At 55.2% G+C, this 20,695-nt stretch overlaps 1 protein-coding gene and 1 non-coding gene across 5 annotated transcripts in view; one reads left to right on the forward strand and one right to left on the reverse strand.

The window, feature by feature from the left end:
- The first annotated feature begins 10,121 nt into the window (after positions 1–10,121).
- The window catches only part of EMID1 (EMI domain containing 1), a 39,876-nt gene continuing 29,302 nt past the window's right edge, over positions 10,122–20,695 (forward strand). For 3 of the 4 annotated variants that reach the window (XM_022550699.3, XM_089894656.1, XM_022550702.2), the window contains exons 1-3: positions 10,124–10,290; positions 17,861–17,974; positions 18,441–18,544. In XM_022550699.3, the coding sequence (XP_022406407.1) occupies positions 10,190–10,290; positions 17,861–17,974; positions 18,441–18,544 (319 nt within the window). In that variant the 5' untranslated portion in view covers positions 10,124–10,189. Of the gene's footprint in view, positions 10,291–17,860; positions 17,975–18,440; positions 18,545–20,695 lie in introns of all 4 variants that reach the window. The other variant, XM_089894655.1, reaches the window with a different exon arrangement.
- LOC115804139 (U6 spliceosomal RNA) lies at positions 15,491–15,597 on the reverse strand. The gene has a single exon (XR_004024989.1). It is a non-coding gene; the product is annotated as a U6 spliceosomal RNA (small nuclear RNA).

Genomic DNA, 20,695 nt, shown 5'->3' on the forward strand with positions numbered 1-20,695 from the left:
GTGCACACATAGGAAAAAGCAGGTAAGAAAAGGCATTAAAGGTGTCTCTCTTTAAAACGATTGTGGGGGAAAAATGGAAATTCTTAACCATTCATGACCGGTGAGAAAGGCTGAAACTTCATGTTTGCTGTCTTAAATATCTTGCTGCAAACCTTTTCCCAAACTATATGTTCATTATTACAAAAATAATTCTTATAAGCATCCCTTCTTAAACAGAGATTAGTAATTCTAATATTCATGATCAAGTGTTTTAAAGATTTCCACTTATTCTGAAAAGTATCATTAAACAGAAACACATTCTTGTCTACTCAGAAGCACAGTCTAGAGGCGGCTGGATGCCTGGCACAGAAGCTGCTGCTTTCCACTCCTTCACCCAGGGTAGACATTGCTAAGTGATCACAGCACTCTTTTCCACCAAACTATAGACTGTCTCTGTATCCCTATCTATTCTTCTCAAAAGGTAACTTCTAGGAGTGAATCAGAGGGGGCAAAAAAACAAAAAACAAAAAACACTCATTAATGTGCAAGTACAAACCCAAGGCGCCACCTAGTGGCAGAGCTTCCTAATTGCAGGCAGAGTACAACAAACTATCCCCAGTTTTAGAAAGAACCGGATCCCTGGGCCAGCAAAGCCAGTCACGATGACAGTAAATAAACTATTCAGTCTAGTCTTGAGCAAATACAGTAGCCCTCCTAGAGAAAAGTTTTGTATTTCAACATGGGTTTTCCTTGCTTTAGCCCAAGAGATTGGCCAATAGAAGAATGTCAGGCAACAACTAGTAGCAACAAATGGCCTTTAGAAAACACCAAATTCTTCCCCAATATTCTCTTTGCCAAAGACTGACTCTTCTGTCTGTCAGGTTCCCAAGCTGCCCAGATTTCTCATTCTGCAAACTACATACACCATGCCTCAGAGTCACATGGGTACTTTTTCCTGAGCAGAATATGCCAGGCCCTGCATAAGGAGCTCATCTGAATTCTCCTCTTAGCAGCCTACCCTGAGACAAATGCTGCTATCCCCATTTTCCAGGCAAATACACTGAGGCTCAGAGAGGGGAAGCAACTTGGCCAATGTCACACAGTGAGGAAGATACAGGCAGGATTGAAACGTCCTCCTGGCCAAGCTGGGGCTGCAGACCCCACAATGTCAGCCCCTTCCTGACAGCAGGCTGCCCTTCTTGCTGGAGGAGTCTAAGCAGGTCAGCTGTGCTCCTGGGAACGTACCACTGGGGCAGGGCACAGGCAGCCCAGATGGGCCAATGGGCCCCGTCAGGAGGGGGCTGGGCACAGTGCAGGCTCCCAGGGCCAATTTCGGACCTGGACTGTCCCGACCACCTGCTCCAAGGTTCTGCAGCAAGACATTGAGTCGCCCTCTGTGGTCACTCGCTGTGCAGTTTATCAGCCTCCCTGGCCTCCCTTTCCTGGGCAGAACACCTCTGCATGGGCAGCTGTGATAATGCATGCCGTCTGCAGGCACATAGATACAGGCTCAGGGCTGACTCAGTAGAAGACAGGTCATTTCTGCCCACCCCACTCCCCCTGCTCCTGTCCGCCATCCTGTCCTCCTGCTGTCTCTCTGCTCTCTCCACATCGCTGTCTGCCTGTGTGGCTACTCTGAGCCCCACCTCTTTCCATGTCAGGCCCGGCTCCTCCCTGCTGACCGCAGGGCTCAGTCTCTCTGTCTCTGTGTGTTTATCTCTGTCTCTAACATTCTCTTTCTCTCTCTCTCACCCTCCTCTTCTCTATCTCTGTCTTCCCTCCTCTTCTCTTCCTCTTCTTCCCTCCCTGGGACCAGGGGAGGACACAGTCAACTTCAGCTTCTCGTGGCTTCAGCAGGCAGACATGGGGGGCAGCCCCGGCTCTCTGTCAGGTCCTTCCCTCTGGACAGGGCCCCCACCTCCCCATCACCTCCCTGAACAGCCTCCACTCAGGTGTGTCATGAGTAACCAGAATCCCTGGGCCAGGCCTGCTGAGGACAGGGGCACAGGGTCCTTCCCGGGAGGGGAGGGAGGTGCCGCCTCCCAGGGTACAGCTGGTTCAGAGGCGCAGCTCCTGATCCAGCCCTGGCCCTTGTGGATCCTCTGCCTGCCCAGAGGTGGAGATCCATGTTGAAACTTCACCCCAGCACCCAGGGACCCTCCCAGGATGAAGGCAATAGCAGCTTCCAGAGCTGGAATTGTAAGAGTTGCCATTTCATACGTGTGCATGAGTGGGCGCACACACACATGAATTTAATTCTTAGGGCAGAGGGTGAATATAATATGTATACTTTTTGGTATTAATTTTTTTCAAACCATGCAAAAGGATTCACAGTGAAAACTAACACCCTCAGTCCCTCAGTTCACCTTCCCAAAGGCAGCCAGTTAGCAGTTTCTTGTGAATTCTTCTAGAGAAAGTAAGTGCATGATCTGAGTACTTACGGGTAGATATTCCTGCAATTTCCCCCCAATGGCAGCATCCTTTACACACAGCTGCACTTACTTTTTTCACTTAACAACTGATCTTAGAAGCCCCATAATCTAGGGACTTCCCTGGTGGCACAGTGGTTAAGAATCCACCTGCCAATGCAGGGGACATGCATTCGAGCCCTGGTCCAGGAAGATCCCACATGCCACAGAGCAACTAAGCCCGTGCGCCACAACTACTGAGCCTGAGCTCTAGAGCCCGCGAGCCACAACTACTGGGCCTGCGTGCCACAGCTACTGAAGCCCGCGTGCCTATAGTCTGTGCTCTGCAACAAGAGAAACCACCACAAAGAAAAGTAGCCCCCGCTCGCTGCAACTAGAGAAAAGCCCGTGCACAGCAACGAAGACCCAACGCAGCCAAAAAAAAAAACGTTCCATAATCTCCCTCATCTTTACATATATAAATATATATATAAGCCTCATCTTTATATGTATATGTATATATAATTCACATGCCACAAAACTCATTCTTTAGTATGAACAATTCAGTGTTTTTTAGTATATTCAGAGTTGTGTAACCATCGCCACTAATTTTAGAACATTTTCATCACCCTAAAAAGAAACCCCATACCCACTAGCAGTCACTCCCCATCCCCTGCCCCCAGCCCCTGGCAACCACTAATCTATTTTTTGTCTCTAGGGATTTGCCTATTCTAGACATTTCATATAAATACAATATGTAGCCTTTTGTGTCTGGCTTCTTTCACTCAGCATGATGTTTTCAAGGTTCATCCGTGCTGGAGCATGTATCAGTACTGTGTTCCTTTCAATGGCTGACTAATATTCCACTGTATATGTATGCCACATTTCACTTATCTCTGTTCTTTTTACTCGCAATACAGCATTCCACTGATGGGTGTACCTTAATATACTAGTCTCCTGCAAGGGGCATTTAGGTTGTTTCCAGCCTTTTGATACTACGTATAGTACTGCAGTTAATTTCCTTCTGTTCTTTGCAAATATACATGTAAGAAACTTCCTCACTGTGGAATTACTAGGTCAAAGGAAGACACGTTTTACCTTCTATTACATATTACCAACTGTGCTCCAAAGAGGGCACATGTGAAGTGACAATTTCTCCACATCCTTGCCAACTCATTTTATCAAAGATTTTAAGTCCTTACCATCAGTTTTGGAAGGTGCTATCTCATTGTGGTTTTCATCTGCAATTTTTTCTTTTGAGTGAAATTGAATGCCTTTTCATTCTGAGTTGTCTGTTCATAACTTTTGTCTATTTCTCTATTGGGTCATTGATTGATGTTATTGATTTGTAAGAGCTCGTTATATGTGGAGGAAAATAGTCTTTTTTTCTGATTGATATGTTGAAATTTTTTTCCACAGTTAATCATATTATTCTTTTTAATGCAGAAATTTTTATGTACCCAGTGTATCCTTTATGGCTTCTGGGGTATGTAGTTTTCTTAGTACTCTTAGAAAGATTACGGAAAGGGCCCAGCATCTATTTATGATCCATTAGGGGAATCAGACAAATCAACAGATGGCTCCTGCATAGAACGCTGTGAGTGGAGAAGCCCAGTGGACATGTGATCCAGTCTTGGATCCAGTCTTGGTATGGGACACCTTCCCAGAGGCAGGGAGGGGGTGATGTCTGAGCTGTGACAGAAGCGGGAGTGGGCATTGGTAGGCAGAGGGGATGGGATGGGATGGGAAAGCCCTGCAGTCCAGCTGGAGAGCACAGGGTTGGCTGGGAGGATGGAGACTCGCTTTGGTGTCCCAGGGTCTGGGACACAGGGAGGATGGGCAGGCCAGGCCACATTCAGTTCCCACCCTGAGGGCAGCAGGGACACTGAAGGTTTCCCTCACAGGGAAATACCTCCAGTCACCTTTGGGAAGATCCCAAAAGACTGGAAGGGTCAGAGAGGAGGTGAGAAGCCACCAAGGAAACTGAGACCAAATCCCATAGAGGGTGGGGAGGCTGGAAGGGACAGAGCCGAGGAGTGGGCAGATGGAGAGGATCCAGGCTTGGCACCGCAGGGCTGGACAGGAGGGCAGGGCAGGGAGAGCCTGGAGTCCAGGTGCTCCAGGGGTGCACATCCCCCATATGCTGTCCATCCACTTATGACTCCCTGGGCCAAGCCACAGGCTAGAAATCCATCTCTTCTGGGTCCAGCAGCTCCATCTGCCTAACAGGGCTTCCCAGGCACAATTTATACCAATGCAGGCAGCCCAGAGCCCATTGGTCAGCCAGTGCCAGGCAAGGGCAGCAGATGGCAGAAGGACCAGCTCCTGACCCTTAGGGGTTTGGGAGTGTGGGTCTGAGGGAGGCAGAGCCTGTCGTGCAGAAGATGGTGCTGGGCTGGCACCCTGGTCCTGCCCCCTCTGCCTGGTCCCCACAGGAGCTGAGACTGACAACCTGGGGTCCTCTTCCCCAAGTGCTCTTCTCTCTGTGTCTGTCTATCTCTTTTTCTGTCTCTCTGTCTTTCCATCTGCCTCTCTCTACATCTCTCTGACTGACATCTCCCCCTCTGTCTCCAGCTTGCTGGCTCTCTTTCTCCCTTTCTATCTCTCTATATCTCTATATCTCTCTCTGGCTCTTTCTCCCTCTCCTCTTCCTCCTCAGAATCACTTCCTCAGAGTGGAACCCATTCATCCTGGGGGTGTCAGGTGGGGCAGGCCCACATGCTCCTGGCCCAGCAGGCACCTCCTGGGACTGGCAGGGCTGGCAGGCAGCTCCAGGGTCTCCGCTCTAAGTGGCTCCTCTTGCCTGTCCTTCGTGCCTGCCAGGTCCATCCAAACCACATGGACTTGTGGCCACCACTCCAGATGCGTCCAGCAGGGGGTGGGTTTCACCTCACTGTGGCCGGGAAAAGGACATTTTCCCACACAGAAGGCCCTTTCACTTGGCAGACCTTGTTCTTAGATCCTTGGTCACCAAGCATCCCCCTTACTAGCCTAGAAGTGATTACTAGCCCACTACTAGTGATTTAGGGTTTAAATGAGGAAGAATCCCTGTTAACTGGGCCCCAACATTTAACAACACTCAATATATCCGTCATTAACACTCTAGTGTAAATGAGCCAACCTCTACCCCCCCCCCCCAGCTAGGTGGATGTTGCCTAAGGAGACCTCATTAGTCTGTTTTTGCAGGAGGAGAGATGTGGAAAAAGAAGCAGAGCCAGGGATACCCAAAGAAGGGAAATAGGGCAAAGGTGGGGGGCAGAAAGGAGGGGATTTGTGGGCAAGGAACCAGAGGAAGGGAAGTGGGACAAACATGGTTAAGGAGAAGGCCTCTTATCTGTCCATTTCTTCACAGTCAACAAAGCACAGTCACAGGAAAGTCCCCAAGTCTTGTATCCCTCCCTCCCCCGGTGTCCAGATGGGGGCACTGGGCCCAGAGAGAAGGGACTCACTGTAGATCATGCAGACATCCAGGTGTCCTAACTCCAAATACAGGTGCCCTGGCTGCCACCCTGTCGTCCTCCCCTGACCCAAGGTGCCGGTCTCTTCCCCTGAGGATTCCTGAGGAGGGCAGGAAAGCCCTCTCTCGGAGCCCTAATTTATGATTTTCCGACAGCTTCCTTCCTCCCATCACTCCTTCTAGCTCCAGTCCCAGCTTCATGAGGAAGGAATGAACTGGGTGAGAAGGGCAGCTCCATGGAGCATAATTAACTTGGCTGGGCAGCTGCAGGCTCTCCGGGTCCCCCAGCATCCCCACCCTGGCCCAGCGAGGGGCCGCAGGGCCAGGCCTCCAGATCAAAGGCACAGAAAGCGGGCATTGTTCCCTAACCTGGAAGGCCGGCCCACTGGCCCTGCCCTTTGTTTGGGCAGAGGCTTCGATGGCGCTGGCGCTGACTGGGCCCCTGGGGGCTGCTGCCACAGGCTCCGGTACCCCCAGGCCTCTTGGGCTGCTCCCTCCCCTGTAGAATGTGCACGACATGGGTACAGATCAACTGGGGCACCTGGACTCACACAAGCTGGTGTGCAAGCAGGGCTAAATTTATGCCCCCACCCCCACCCCGAGCTGGGGAGACTGTCCTTGGGACATAGGCAGAGGGAAGAGGTCCTTAGCACAGGCTCCAGGGGCAGTTCACAGGGAAGGGAGGCTGCGACCCAGGTTTGTTTGCTGTTAGAAGAACAGCATTTCCTGTTTGGATTAGGCCGGCTGGATGTGTCAGTGAATACACACCAGAAGGGCTGTGTTTCCCAGACCCCATGGCCTGCTCCCGGTGGTGTGTGTGTGTGTGTGTGTGTGTGTGTGTGTGTGTGTGTGTGTGTGTGTATGCATGTGCTCCCTCTCACGGGAGTCTAAATCTGAGCTGAGTTCTCTTTTTGCCCAAAGAAACACCCTTGCAGGGTCAGAGGGCAGCAGTGTGGCCTAATGGGTAAGTGCAGAGGCCGGCACCCATCACTCACCAGCCGTGGGCCCCGCACCTGGGGATAATATGGAGGCCTCCCGGGTGTGGGAGAAGAGGGCAGGCGACAATGCAAGCAAAATGCTTAGCACAGCGCCTGGCACACGGTCAGCGCTCAGACCGGACCGGAAGCTGCTGTTGTTACTGGCGGTTGTGGTTCCGTCTTGGCAGCTGAGAAGATCAGCCCCCCAGGGAAGAGGCCCCACCCACAGGGGCCTTGAGCCAGCGGGCCCCTCTCCTCCCCATCTCAGCAAACACTGAAACCTCAAATGACCAAACCCAGGTCCCTGCAGCATTTCCTGCCCTTCCTGCTCAGTGGGGAAAGAGGACCAGAAAATAAGCTGATATCCACCAGGAGAGTGCGTCCTCAAAAAGGGGCTTCATACTGTGCCCCAGGACCACCGCGCAGAGACCCAAAGCTTTAAAAACTGCCTTGTTTTTTGTTTGTTTGATTGAAGTATAGTTGATTTACAATGTTGTGTTAGTTTCTGGTGTACAGGCAAGTGATTCAGTTATATATATATATTCAGATTATTTTCCATTATAGCTTATTACAAGATATTGAATATAGTTCCCTATGCTATACAGTAGGACCTTGTTGTTTATCTATCTTATATAAAGTAGTGTGTATCTGTTAATCCCAAACTCCTAATTTATCCCTCCCCCGCTTTCCCCTTTGGTAACCATAGATTTGTTTTCTATGTCTGTGAGTCTGTTTCTGTTTTGTAAATAAGTTCATTTGTACCATTTTTTTAGAATCTACAGGTAAGTGATATCATATGGTATTTGCCTTTCTCTCTCTTACTTCTCTTAGTATGATAATCTCTAGGTCCATCCATGTTTCTGTAAATGGCAATATTTCATTCTTTTTTATGGTTGAGTAATATTCCATGGTGTATATGTGCCACATCTTCTTTATCCATTCATCTGTCGATGGACACTTAGGTTGCTTCCATGTCTTAAAACTGCCTTGTTTTTTCAGGCAAGGAAATGAGGCTCCGAGAGGGGAGGTGACTTGTCCCGGGTCACACAGTGTCCAGTGGTTGCTCTGGAATTGACACCTAGGCCTATGGGGTGCTGAGCCTATGTGGTAACCACCAGGCTGCACTGGCATGGGGGTCTAGCTGTAGTTTTAAATAAATACCCTGGACCAAGGGACCCCAGCCTCATTAAGGATAGGACCCTTTCTGATGTCCAAATGTTGATAACAGCTTTTCCTGGGAGCATCCATTGCTGGAGAAATTTGCAGTGGCCTGGAGCGCCCACGAGTTTGGTGATAAAGGAACATGTATGCCATTCATCACAGGAGCATCTCAGACACGTTGCAAAAAGATGTGGTAGTGCCTCCTCATTCTGTGGCCCTCCTGAGCCTTAGGACAGAAGCCACTGCCCAGCACTTCCCCTTCCTAAAGAGCTGCATACCCTCCAAAGTGTCCTTTGGGGTGTTGGGTTTTGATCGTGGCCACCTGACCAGGCCTCAGATGGGCCTGGGACCATCTCATGAGATGGCCCCTTGAGAGTGACAAGTTATCTAGAGGATTAAGTAACTGATCTAGTTGTGTCAAAAATAAGAGCTAACCAAAGAGGTGCAAAGCTGCTTTTCTTGGGGGTCAGACAGATGGCATATAGAGGTGCCCAAAAATCACAGATGGAAGGGAGGGAGGCAGCTCCCCTAGGGGGGCAAAGTTGGCACCATGATGATGTGATGATGTTGTTGGAGGATGTGAGGAGCCCTTGGGGGAACCACGTGAAGCAGGGGACTGTGGGGGTCAAGGCATATCTCATTCCTGCACACACCCCATAAGGAACGTGCAACTGTTCTCCTTACAAAGAGAAACTGAGGCTCAGAGAGGGGCAGGCCTTGCCCAAGCTAACACGGGCAGAGGGGGCAGAGGGAGGGTTTGAACCCAGCTCTCACTGCCTGCCCCCTCGGGGGACAGGAGTCGGCTCTCTCCACTGGCACACCCTCCCCCCTCTGACTCAGCCCAGGGCCCTGTGCTGCTCTGGTGAGTCTAGGAGAGGTAGTCCCAGGAATCAGAGGTCAGGGCCAGCATGCCCTTCTTGCTGGAGTGTTTTTAGCAGAGATCCTAGATCTGGACAAGCCACAGCAGGATCCCGTAGGACAGGTCACCGGTGCACTGCCGGGGTGGTAGGGGCTTCACCAGCCTGGGACGGCCTGCTGCCCATCAGTTCTGGCAGAAGGGGGTGGGGGGGAGGTCAGAGACTGTCCTGGAGTTTGGGGAGGGTCTGGGTGCCCTCTGATGAGAACATAAACATACACTCCTGTCACAGACACATACATCACACACATGCATACAGGCATCACACATTTCACATGCCCCCATCACACCTGCACACATATGTATCACACACACATACCATACTTTCATACTCTTTGGTGGAATTCACATGTACCCCAGATGAAGTAACTCCATGTACCCCAGATGAAGTAACTCCACTGTAAGCCAGTCCTTTCCTTGTCACTGATGGGGAAACCCAGGCGCAGAGCAACTGATGTCTGCACTCTTCCTTAATTGTGCTAAAGAGCTGACACCCCCTCTGAAGTCAGGAGACCTGGATTTGAATCCTAGCTCTTCCAACCACTGATGGGGTGCTTTAGGCAGATGACATCTCCTCTCTGCCTCAGTTTCTCCATCTGTAAAATGGTGATAAAAGTGGACACTGACTTTATGGGGTCAGCCCAGGTCTTCTCCCAGGGGGACTACGAGTGCCTGGGCCTCCTTTTTTCTCTCTGTAAAATGGGGATAATTGTGCCCACTTCACCCAGAGTGGTTTGAAGATTAAACCGAGAGAGGATGTGAAGCGGAGGTGAGGTGCCCTGCACACAGTGGCGTTCACTGCTCAGGAAGCCTTTGTTGCATGGATGGACCGTCCCTCGTGGCTCGGGAACTGGAACCCTCAAAAATGTCGAGAGGGGATGAGGCCCCCGCATCATTAACCCAGGCTTGTTGGGTTTGGGTCCTGGCTGCGTCGGAGACCATGGCCCGGCTTCAGCTCCCCACTTTGCAACACGTGGCAGGGCACCTCGAAACTGGCACTGCGCCCCCAAAAGGGCCACGCGGCTTAGGGCGCCAGGCTCAGGTGGGCACCTGGTGGCCTTCCTGGCGGGGGCGCCCGACCCCCGGGGCTTCTTCCGGGTTGGCAGCGGCGGCGCAAGGGGCGGGGGGCCGCGCGGAGGGGCCGGGCCGCCCCGCGCCCGCCTCCCGCCCGCCCTCCCGCCGCTGCGCTGGGAACCGGGATCCGCGCGTCCTGGGCGGCTGGCTGCGCGGGTGGGGACGCCAGGCTGGAGGCGACGGCGAGGGTCCGCGCGCGGAGGGCGCCGGGCGCAACATGGGCGGCCCGCGGGCCTGGGCGCTGCTTTGCTTCGGGCTCCTGCTCCCGGGAGGCAGCGCCGCGTGGAGCGTTGGGGGAGCCCCGTTCTCTGCACGCAGGTAAGGGCTGCCCCTACCCCCCGCACCACCTCTGTGCCCTGCCAGCCCGGGGTTGGGGACAGGGACTCCAGGCACCGCCCCCCCACAAACTCCGTGCAAGCCCGGGATTGGGAAAGGGACCCGGTTCCCCACCTCATTGCCAGCCCGGGTTGGGGCAGGAACCCTGGGCCTCCCCGCTATCTGGCAGAAGCTCCAGGCCCTGCGGCGGTCACCTACTTCACGTATACAGAGCCGGCAGTCCCCCGACAGCCTTCTCCACCCCCCACCACTTCACCTCCAGAGCCCCAGGGGGTGGTTTCCCCCGAGGGAGGAAACCACCAAGACTTCCCCCACCCTCTGCCTAGGGCCCCCTTCCTGCACATAGGAGAAGCCCAGGACACCCTCTAGCTGCCACTTGGGGGACCCTCCTCGCTTTACTCTGCTCCTGGCTTTTTTTTAGTATCCCAGCTATTTATTTCTCTCAAAGGAAGAAGACTGGGGTGGAGTTTCACAGACCGAGGGTCAGTGTCGGCTCCCAGGGACCTGGCATTTTGGACTGCGCTGGGAGCAAGTGCTCTGTCTTCCTGCTGCTCTCTCAGGAGCAGGGAGCATTCTATCTGGTGGTGTTTATGGAGCATCTCCCAATACCAGTGAGGGGGCCCTTTATGTGCAGTGTTCAAGGATTGAATGAGGTAGGGAACACTTGTCCCCATTTAGCAGATGAGCAAACTGAGGCCCCAGAGAATTAACATAATCTTCTAGGCTCATTGACCATTAATAGAAGAACTGGGATTCAAATCTGTGTCTTTCTGGCCTTGGTGACACTGTTTGGACCTACCCAGGCCCCTGTCCTGGCTGTAGCCCCTGCCCCTGCCCCTGCTGGGGTCCTGTTTCGAGGGCCAGCCGCCGCTGTTGTCTGAGGCAGACAATACGGAGTAGCCAGGCCTCTCCAGGCCTTTTCATCCCATTCAAAGGCCTGCCCGGCCCCCACCCCCTACAGGCTCAATTCTTTAATTCTTTTCAGAAATTCCCTTTTCCCAGTGGTCAGGGGCCAGCGTGCCCCCGCTGGGCTAGCAAGAGCAGGTGACATGGGCAGGGCTGGAGGGCAGAGGTGGCCGTGGCATCAGAGGCCAGAGGAGCAGTTGTTTTGAGACAGGGGCTGACGGCTGGCAGATGTCACAGCCACCACCATGCATGCTGACCTGGGCTGGCATTTCACCTGTACCTATACCCTCCAGAATCTTCCCAACTGCCATGGGAGGCACACATTTTTATGGTCCTCATTTCATAGAGGAGGAAGGTGAGGCTCAGAGAGGGGACATGAGCTGCCTAGGGCAAGGATGTGAACCCCCAGGGTCCCCAGTGTCAAGCTCAGGATGATGGTTGAGAAGGCATAAGGCTTGGACTGCCCTTTAGCCAGTCCACTGCCTCCCGGCCTGGGCTTCTTGGCCCCCCAGGACATGCTATGTGGGAGCAGGATGGTGTCTGTGGGCAGGTATCTGGTGGTCACTGGGGACTGTCACCCCATCTGGTCATAGAAGGCTCACAGTGGCCTGAGCATCACAAAAGCTCTGTAGGCAATGCTGTTGCTCCCATTTTACAGATAAGAAAACCAAGGCCAAAAAAAAAAGAAAGCCAAGGCTTAGAGAGGAAAAGACACCTCAATCTAAGTCAGTCAGTTTCCAGATCCAGTGTACTTTTCACTCCAGCAGCTCTCCTGGAGGAGGGCGAGCTTTTGTCAGCTTGGGGAGCTGAGAAAGGTTTGCAGGTCATGGTTAGGAATTAGGGGCTCTGGCCTCAGATAGAGCAGCGTTTTATTCCTGGCTCTGTCACCCACTCAATGTGTGACCTCAGGCAGGTCTCTTCAGGGCCCCAGGTCTCAGTTCCCCTCTTCCCTCCCCTCATCCCCTGCACAGAGGCCTGTTCTGAGGACAGTCCCCCACGGGAGGAACCAGTGCAGGGCCTGATGTACAGTGGTTCCTGCTATGACCAACATTAAGTGAGGGGAGGGACCCCTAGCCGGAGGAATCTGGTTCTTGGCTGCGGGGACCTCCCCTTGTGGCCCTGTCCCAGCATCATTGGAGACGGATGGGGATGTTGCTCCCCGTCAGCCCTCCCTCCACCCCTATCCCGGTGCCCCAGGCACCCCTTGGCAGCCGAGAGACCAGAGGGAGAAAAGAGGCTTTGTGCCTGGGGAGGGGGAGGCCCGGGAAGGCATCCAAGGGGCCGCCCCCAGGCCCAAGAATGTGGCAAGACTTTGAGACCCCCGGAACCAGGGTGTCCAGGGCTGTGCAGAGCTGCCTTGTCTCGCCCTTGCCCCTGTCTGCCCCCCCAGTCCCTGCTGGGGGTGCTTCCTGCCCCTCTGAGGGCCCTTCCAGCCTTTAATGACCCATCTCAGTGTCTCAACGCTGTGGCTCTAGAGTTGAAGCCGTCACTGGTGTCCTGGTCCAGGCTTCTTTCCCTGCAGTACTGGCTTCCTTTGGGCAAATCTAAGAATCAAGGAGAGTGGAGAATTTTCTTCCCCACCCCCTCCGTTGGGAGCTCAGATCCCAGCGCTATACCCACAGGGGTGACCTGGGTAGGTGACTTCTCTTGGGGCCTCAGTTTCCACTTGGTAAAATGCAGAGCCTGACAATCCCTATCCCAAAGTCAAGGGGAGGACCTTGTGCGGAAGGTACAGTGCTGGTGTCCCTCAGGGAAGCCCCTGGACCACAGCTGCCTGGTGTGGGCCCTATGTCATGGTCCAGGAACAAGAGCTACCAAAAGCCGTCAGCGCTGCGCTAAGGGCTTTACGTGAAACCTCCCTTACAGGAGGAGTGTCTGCTGTCCCCATTTGCAGATGGACAAAATGAGGCCCCGAGCGGGTCAGGGCCTTGTCCAAGGTCACCAACTTAGGAAGCAGCAGAGCCAGTGTGTGGGGTTCGCCTCTGGTGTGGGGTTCTGGCTCTGTTCACCCCACCCCCACCCTGTGGGTCTTCTTTCTTTCCTCTCCTTTTCATAGCGGCCCTTGGCCCCCAGCCCGCTTGGCTGCCTCCTGCAATTAGCCCCTATCACTGTTCCGGATCACAGCCCTGGGCCCCGTGGAGACAAAGTCCCCTGAGCTCCTCGTGGCAGGGGGTGGAGGGCAGATGGGGGGGGGCCCTCGTGGGGGCGGCCAGTGCCAGGCCGAGCTGGTCTGGCCTGTTTTCTCTCCTCCCGGCAGCCTCTGGAGGCCCAGGAGGTGCTGAGTGGGCAGAAGTGGCAGGCCCAGGAGAGAAGTGCTGCCTCCTCCCAGCCCCTGCCATTGTCCCATCCCACAGGAGGTAACCCAGCGTCATCGGGTTCCTGGGCGGCTTATCACCAACCACGTCCCAGAAAAGAAGCTCCCAAGGGCAGCAGGATGGGGGCGGGGCCTCCAAGGACTGCGCCCATCTCTGGGAACCTGGGTCCCGGCTCCTCTGCCCAGGGCCACTGTCTGTTCTCAGTCATTCAGCAAACCTCCCTGAGCGCCCCCGGGCTGAGCCCCATACTGGCTTGGTCCCCGCCAGCGCCCTCCCCCAGCGCCATCGGGGGAAGAAAAAGCTCAGGGCTGCTGTGAGTGGCTGAGGGGGGCCCCTGCAGGTGCCCAACTGTGCCCAGAGCCTCAGGACTGAGACCCAGAGGATGAATAGGAGTTTGCTGGAGCAGGGAGAGGGCTTTCCAGGCAGAGGAAATCTATGCAAAGATCTGAGCTGGGGAGAAGATGCGCATGGGAGGGAGGGCAGGAAGGAGGGAGAGCAGCAGCGCAAGTGTGCAGGACCCAGCGGTCAGGGCGACGGGCAGCGTGGTGGGCTGTGGACTTCAGGCCAGCAGTGCCCCTGGAAAGTGGACGGAGGGGTGGGCGGGTGGTGGAGCCAGGCTATGATCCTGCAGAGGAGCTCGGGCTTATCCTGGCAGCAGTGGGGCTGGGTCTTCAAGGCCAGGGAGGGGCAGCGCATAATTATTGGTGACCCCCCAGGTGGAGGGCACGAGGGGCTGACCTTGAACCCCACCTGGCCAGAGTGTCCCCTCCTGTCTAAAATGTCTGCTAGCCGGCCATCAGCTCCGTGTCTCCTAAGCAGGGGATTCAAGCAAACTCCAGCTGGTGGGAAATAAGCAGGGAACCAGGCAGCAACTCACATGGGGGAGATTTTAAGTAAGAAAGAAGAAAAAAACTGTTTTCTCTGGCTCCTCCGTGGTCAAAAGAATTGCTAGGGCAATTGTGGGCAGTCACAGGCCCGCCTCCCCCAGTCCAGTCCAGGGGCTGGGCATGGGGTGTGTGTGCACACTTGTGTGTGAGGGTGCACGGCTCTGTGTCTGCAGGTTTTGGCCCGAGTGCAAGTTGGACAGTCATTTCTGTGGTTATGTGTCCTGCTAGATTGACCTTGGTCTGATTGCGTGCTGTAGTGTGTGTGTGCATGCACACACTTATGTAGGACACGTGTGTCTGGAAGTTGTATATGTGAGCGTGTCTGTGTGCTTTCATGTCTGCATGTGTGTGTGCATATTGATGTGTATGCATGTGTGTGAGTCTGTACACTGGCATGGAGTCTTCAGTCCGTGCCAGGGCCCTCCTGTGTCCCATGCTCTGGCCATCCTCTGCCCAGGTTGCTCCCTCCCTCCCTCCTTCCTCCACTCACAGAGCCCCTGGGCTAGCCTGGGGGACATCACACAGGCTCAGGGAGCCCCTGAGTCCCCCTGAACTTGTACCCCACGTTTTATGCATTTTGGGGGGGAGGAGCGACAACTCACATCAGTCTCCAAAGGGGCTTATGTCCCCCCAAACAAGATCCCAGTGGGTTTTAAACCACAGCTCTGGGGACCCACAGGCTCTAACAGGTGGGGGACCTTTTTTTTTTTTTAACATCTTTATTGGAGTATAATTGCTTTACAGTGGTGTGTTAGTTTCTGCTTTATAACAAAGTGAATCAGCTATATATATACATATATCCCCATATCTCCTCCGTCTTGCGTGTCTCCCTCCCACCCTCCCTATCCCACCCCTCTAGGTGGTCACAAAGCACGGAGCTGATCTCCCTGTGCTATGCGGCTGCTTCCCACTAGCTATCTATTTTACATTTGGTAGTGTATATATGGCCATGCCAACTCTCTCACTTCGTCCCAGCTTACCTTTCCCACTCCCCGTGTCCTCAAGTCCATTCTCTACGTCTGTGTCTTTATTCCTGTCCTGCCCCTAGGTTCTTCAGAACCATTTTTTTGTTTTTTAAATATGGAATGCTTCACGAATTTGCGTGTCATCCTTGCGCAGGGGCCATGTTAATCTTCTCTGTATCGTTCCAATTTTAGTATATGTGCTGCCGAAGCGAGCACTGGGGGGCCTTTTTGAAATGCATCTTTTTAAGCTTATAAAATCCCCACTTGCTCATTAGGAGAAACATTTCCAGCCTGTGGTTAAGAGCACAAGCCCTGGGGTTAGAAGAAGCTGAGTTCCAACCGTGACTGTGTCACTCATCGTGGGTGCCTGGGGCACATCCCAGACCCCAGAGCCTCAGTCTTCCCATCTGTAAAGTGGCACTTATAATTAGGTGTGTGGAAGGCCCTGGGCACAGCTCCTGGCATGGTAAACGGAGGCTGCTGTGAGCACAGGGGACTGAGTGGATGGAACTCATCTAGGCATGTGATTTTTCCTCACTTAATACACACATAGGGAATTCCCTGGCGTCCAGCGGTTAGGACTCCGTGCTTTCACTGCCAAGGGCCGGGGTTCAATCCCTGGTTGGGGAACTAAGGTCCCACAAGCTGCATAGCGTGGCCAAATAAAATTTTAAAAAAATACACACATAGCTTTATATGTACATACATTTACAGTCTTTTGGCTTTCTCTGCTTTTCATGTATTAATAGAAATGTCATTCTCTTGGTCCACACATACTTTTTCCCCCTTAAGCAGGCACATGGAGACCTCGGACTCTGTCACAGCACCTGGTTCTCTGTGTCTAGGGGTCCCACTTACGCTGTTCCAGTTTTGCGCCATTCCTGACAGTGCTGTAACAAGCGCCTGGCACCTCTGCTGTGGGTTCCCTGGCCGAGGGCTCTTTTGAGCTCCTGCCCCATCACTGGGCTGATCAGAGCCACCCTTCTCTGGCTTTCCCACCTCCATGCAGTCGGCCAGGGTGTTTCCTCCTCCTGGACTGATTTCAGCGTGACACAGAATGGTGAAGGGACTTCTGCAGAGTCCCATAGTGAGTTTGTCAACTGGTCCCAGCCAAAGACTTTCTCCTTCAGGTGGGCTGGGTGGGGGTGGGCCCGCAGCTGCAGGGCTGGGTTTCGGAGGTGGCAGGCACCTCTGTGATGGCTGGAACATTCCAGGTGCTCACCGGCCCTCAGCTCTGCACGGGGTCACGGGCCTGCGTTCTTTTGCTGGTGCTGGGAAAGGAGTGACCGTTTCAGGTGACCCTTCTCAGCTTGAGCCCCCACCCCACCAGACTTTCCTTTGTGGCCTGGAGCCCAGGGTCAGCAGGTTCCCAGGCTGAGGCTTTCACAGAGCCACAGACTGTGGCTCAGGAGGTGGGGAGGAGACGGGAGCTGACGGGGCCTCTGGGATGGAGGTAGGGGCCAGGCTGAGCCGTCCACATTCCTGGGTTCAAATCCAGATCCGCCATGCACCAGCTCTTTAACATGAACAATTGTCTTCCCCTCCCTGAGCCTCAGTTTACCCCTCTGTTAAATGGGGGGGGTTTTCCTGGTTCCCTGTGGGAAGATGATGTAAATACCTTTAGCATACAGTAGGTGCTCAGTATGTGCAGTGCAAGGTGATTATTTGTTGGCATCTGAAAAAGTCAGTCCTCCATGCTTGGGATATTGATTGCGCATCCCAGCTGTCACACAGAGGGGACCTGAGGATAAGTGAGACAGAGCCTCTTTCTCACATGCCTCAGGGAGGGAGAGGGCAGACATGAATCACCAGCTTAATTCAGCATGGCAGGGATACAGAGTGCTTAGGATCCCCGGCAGGGAACCATCGCTTCTACTCAGATGGGGGTGGAGGTGGAAGATCACAAGGGAAGAGGCAACAGCACAGCGGGGCTTTGAAGGTAGGAGGTGTCAGGAAGAGAAATGGGGGAAGGGTGCTGCAGGCATCAGGTCCAGCATGAGCAAAGGCCTGGACGTGAGGGATCCACAGCAGGAGTGGGAGCAGGAGACTTGGAGGGCTGAGGGTAGGGCTAGGCAAGGGACACCGCCAGGTTTCCATTGTCTGACCCTCCCTCCGGGGAGAGAGTGAGGGGAAAGACACTCACTCACTGCCCTTGTCCAGGTGGGAGGTGGGAGGCAGTGGTGGCCTGGAGGGGTCAGGGTTGGAAAGGAGATGCTGAGGAGGAAGAGCCCCAGTCAAGATGCCCTGCTCCCATCTGGGCCCCTGCAGCTCATTCCCCAAGACCTCTGAGAGCACCCAGCACATCTGTCCCCTCCAGGGTTCTGGAATTCACTGCTCAGCCACTTCAGCTCAGAGACTCCCACCAGGGCCCAAAGAACTTGGAGAGCTTAGGGGTCTCCCTGCCTGGAGACTCGGGGCTCCCAGAGAGAACATGGGCTGCGCGTGGCACCTGAGCTTCCTCTCTGCTGGTCTGTTTCAGGAACTGGTGCTCATACGTGGTGACCCGCACCATCTCGTGCCACGTGCAGAATGGCACCTACCTGCAGCGCGTGCTGCAGAATTGCCCCTGGCCCATGAGCTGCCCTGGGAACAGGTGAGTGAGACCGTGTGGAGTAGGAGCTGCTGGCGTTCCCACGGTGGGCACGGCCTGGTGGAAGAGCTGGGGCTGGGGCTGGGACCCCGTGCAGGAGATGCCTGGGACCCCAAGGGTGGGCGGACAAAGGGACCATTGTCCATTCCCAGCGCCTCCCCTTGGCTCTTGGGCCTTCCTGGGGGAGGGATTCCAGCATTCACCTGCACGCCTTAGCTCAGTGAGCGTTCACCGCTGGGGACAGTCTAGCCCAGCTCGCAGGGGCTTCCTGTCCAGTTGGTTTCTAGATCCCCCCGGCTGGGGGCTGGGGAGGGAATGGAAGGGCTGAGGCCCAGAATGCATGAGGAAAGAGGCTCCAGAGGGACCTGGAGGTGGCAGAGGACCCTGGAGGCTCTGGGCTTGTCCCCATGGATGGTGGGAGGGGTGGCGGAAGGCCCATCTGAACCGGGCCACCTGGGCGCTCTTTCAGCTACAGAACCGTGGTGAGACCCACATACAAGGTGATGTACAAGACGGTGACAGCGCGCGAGTGGAAGTGCTGCCCTGGGCGCTCGGGGTCGAGCTGCGAGGAAGGTAGGACTGCCCCAGGCGCAGACCAGGTGCCTCCCCTCAGGTGTGTGGGAGGGAGCTGTAAACCGTAGCTGAGTTGGTAGGTGCTCAAGGGCGCAGCGCCACACTTACCGGGGCTGCTGCACAGAGCTGCCGGCCAGACGCAGCTGGGCCACAGTGGGTATCTGCTCTCCCATGGGTGTTGACCACCTGCCTCTTGGGACACTGTCAGGACCCCTGGAGGAATTTCATACATGCTTGGTAGCTCACGTCTTAGGTCACACATCCCAAGCCTTTCCTCCAAACTTGGGGACATTTCCATGGGAGGTGGTAATGGTGCAGGGAAGCAAAGCACCATTTAGTGCAGTGGGTCAGCAAGGCCGGGATGGCTACACCCAGTCTGCAGGTGAGGAGAACAAGGCTGTGTGATGGGCACACAAGGGCGTGTGATGGGCACACAGCTCCTAAGTGACAGGATTCAAACCCAGGTCTGCCTGGCTTCCCCCAGGCCCTCAGGGATGGGAGGACTCAGCTGGGCACCCTGTGTGCAGAGTGTGTCCCAGGCAGAGGCCCCCCTCTCTCCGCCCACCTCCTCTGCATGCAGCTTGGTGGTTTGGGGCCAAGCGCCCAGCAGGGGCGCAGAGGAGGCAGCCCGCCCCTCCCCTGGCCACACAGCTACTGGCAGTGCTGTCTCCTCGAGGGCACCTACCTCTGCTGAGGGGTCCAGGCTGCATCCACCCTCACTGCCTGGCTGAACCCAGTGTGCTCCGAAGAATGACCAGAAAGAGGATGGACTGGCCTAGAGCCAGCCTGAGAACCAGGCCCATAGGCCCCTCAATAGAAAGAGGCATTCGGGGCCCCCAAGTAGCACATTAACGTGACTGTCGGTCGAAAGATGCATTCTGATTCCAGAAACACCGATGTGTGAAACACAGCCTCCGAATCAAGGGAAGGTGATGCTTATAGCGCCATTCATAGGTGTTTCTTGAGAGATTTACACACTTCACCTCCCTGGGACCCCACAGCAGCCCCAGTTCACAGATGGGGCAACGCAGGCCCAGAGAGGTGAAGTCACACGGGGTGGGGGCAGACTCCCCATGGAGTGGGGCAGGGAGGGAGCCTGGTGGTTTCCATGTGGGGTGGGAGAGCCCCCAGCACAGCGGGGGAGGAGCAGGGCGGCCAGAGGGAGGGGGGAGCTGCTCGAGGTCCAGCAGGGGTCCGGTACAGAGAGGCAGCCCTTTTTACGGTTGGAGAAACTGAGGCTCAGAGAGGTGAGGGGGTTGACCTGCGGTCACGCAGTATGTGAGAGCTGGGACTGGGACCAGCCTGACCAAGCATCCATGTGTCAGTGCCTCCAGGCCTTGGGACTGGATGGCAGGGAAGGAGACTGGCTGAGACTCTCACCAAGGCAGATGTGGGAGGCTGGGAGGGGCAGACAGGGAGGGAAGGAAGGGGGCCAGGAACAGCGCCCTCCCCTGCATGCTGGGAGGAGAGGGGCAGGCAGAAGGGCCCCAGGGGCAGGAGGGGAGCCAGCCAGGAGGGACTGTTGCCAAGGAGGCCACAGAGGAGCTGGTGGTAAGGAGGGGGCGAGTCCCCAGGGTACGGGGGTCCCCTGGGTGCAGAGCACCTGCCCATACATAGGCCACTCTGTCCCTGGCTCCCCTCCCAAGGGCAAACCTTCCCAGGTCTATGGGGCCATCGTGGAGCAGGTGGCGGCAGCGACCATGCCCTTGAGTGCAGCAGCTGTAGGCTGTGCATCCACGACCAAGCCAAGGGCTGTGGCTCTGCCGCGGGGGTGAGGTGGGAGTGCGAGACAAGGACTGGGGCCGGGCCAACCCTGATGTCTCCCTTGGCAGGGCCTTGGGGTTCCAGCCTGGGGACGGGACAGCTCTGCCACACACCAGCTGTGTGGCCTTGGGCCGGGTACTCCCCGTGCACCGTGCGAGTAGTTGTGCAGGGGTATCGGGCCGGGGGGCGGGGAGGCTGCAGTTCAGGCGGCACTTGTCTCGTGCCCTCTCAGAGGGAGGGGCACCTTCTCTAAAGGGCACCAAGCTGCCTTGTGCTCTTGCAACACCTGGGGCTCTCCTGCCCTGGGCCTCAGTGTCCTCACCTGTGAAATGGGCAGGATCATACAGTCGGCCTCCCAGGGATGTTGCAAGGGTGAAATGAAGCAGG

This window comes from Delphinapterus leucas, chromosome 14 (genome assembly GCF_059928025.1).
Source record: "Delphinapterus leucas isolate spDelLeu-1000000601 "Yukka" chromosome 14, BTC_Dleu_Yukka2, whole genome shotgun sequence".
NCBI lineage: Eukaryota > Metazoa > Chordata > Mammalia > Artiodactyla > Monodontidae > Delphinapterus > Delphinapterus leucas.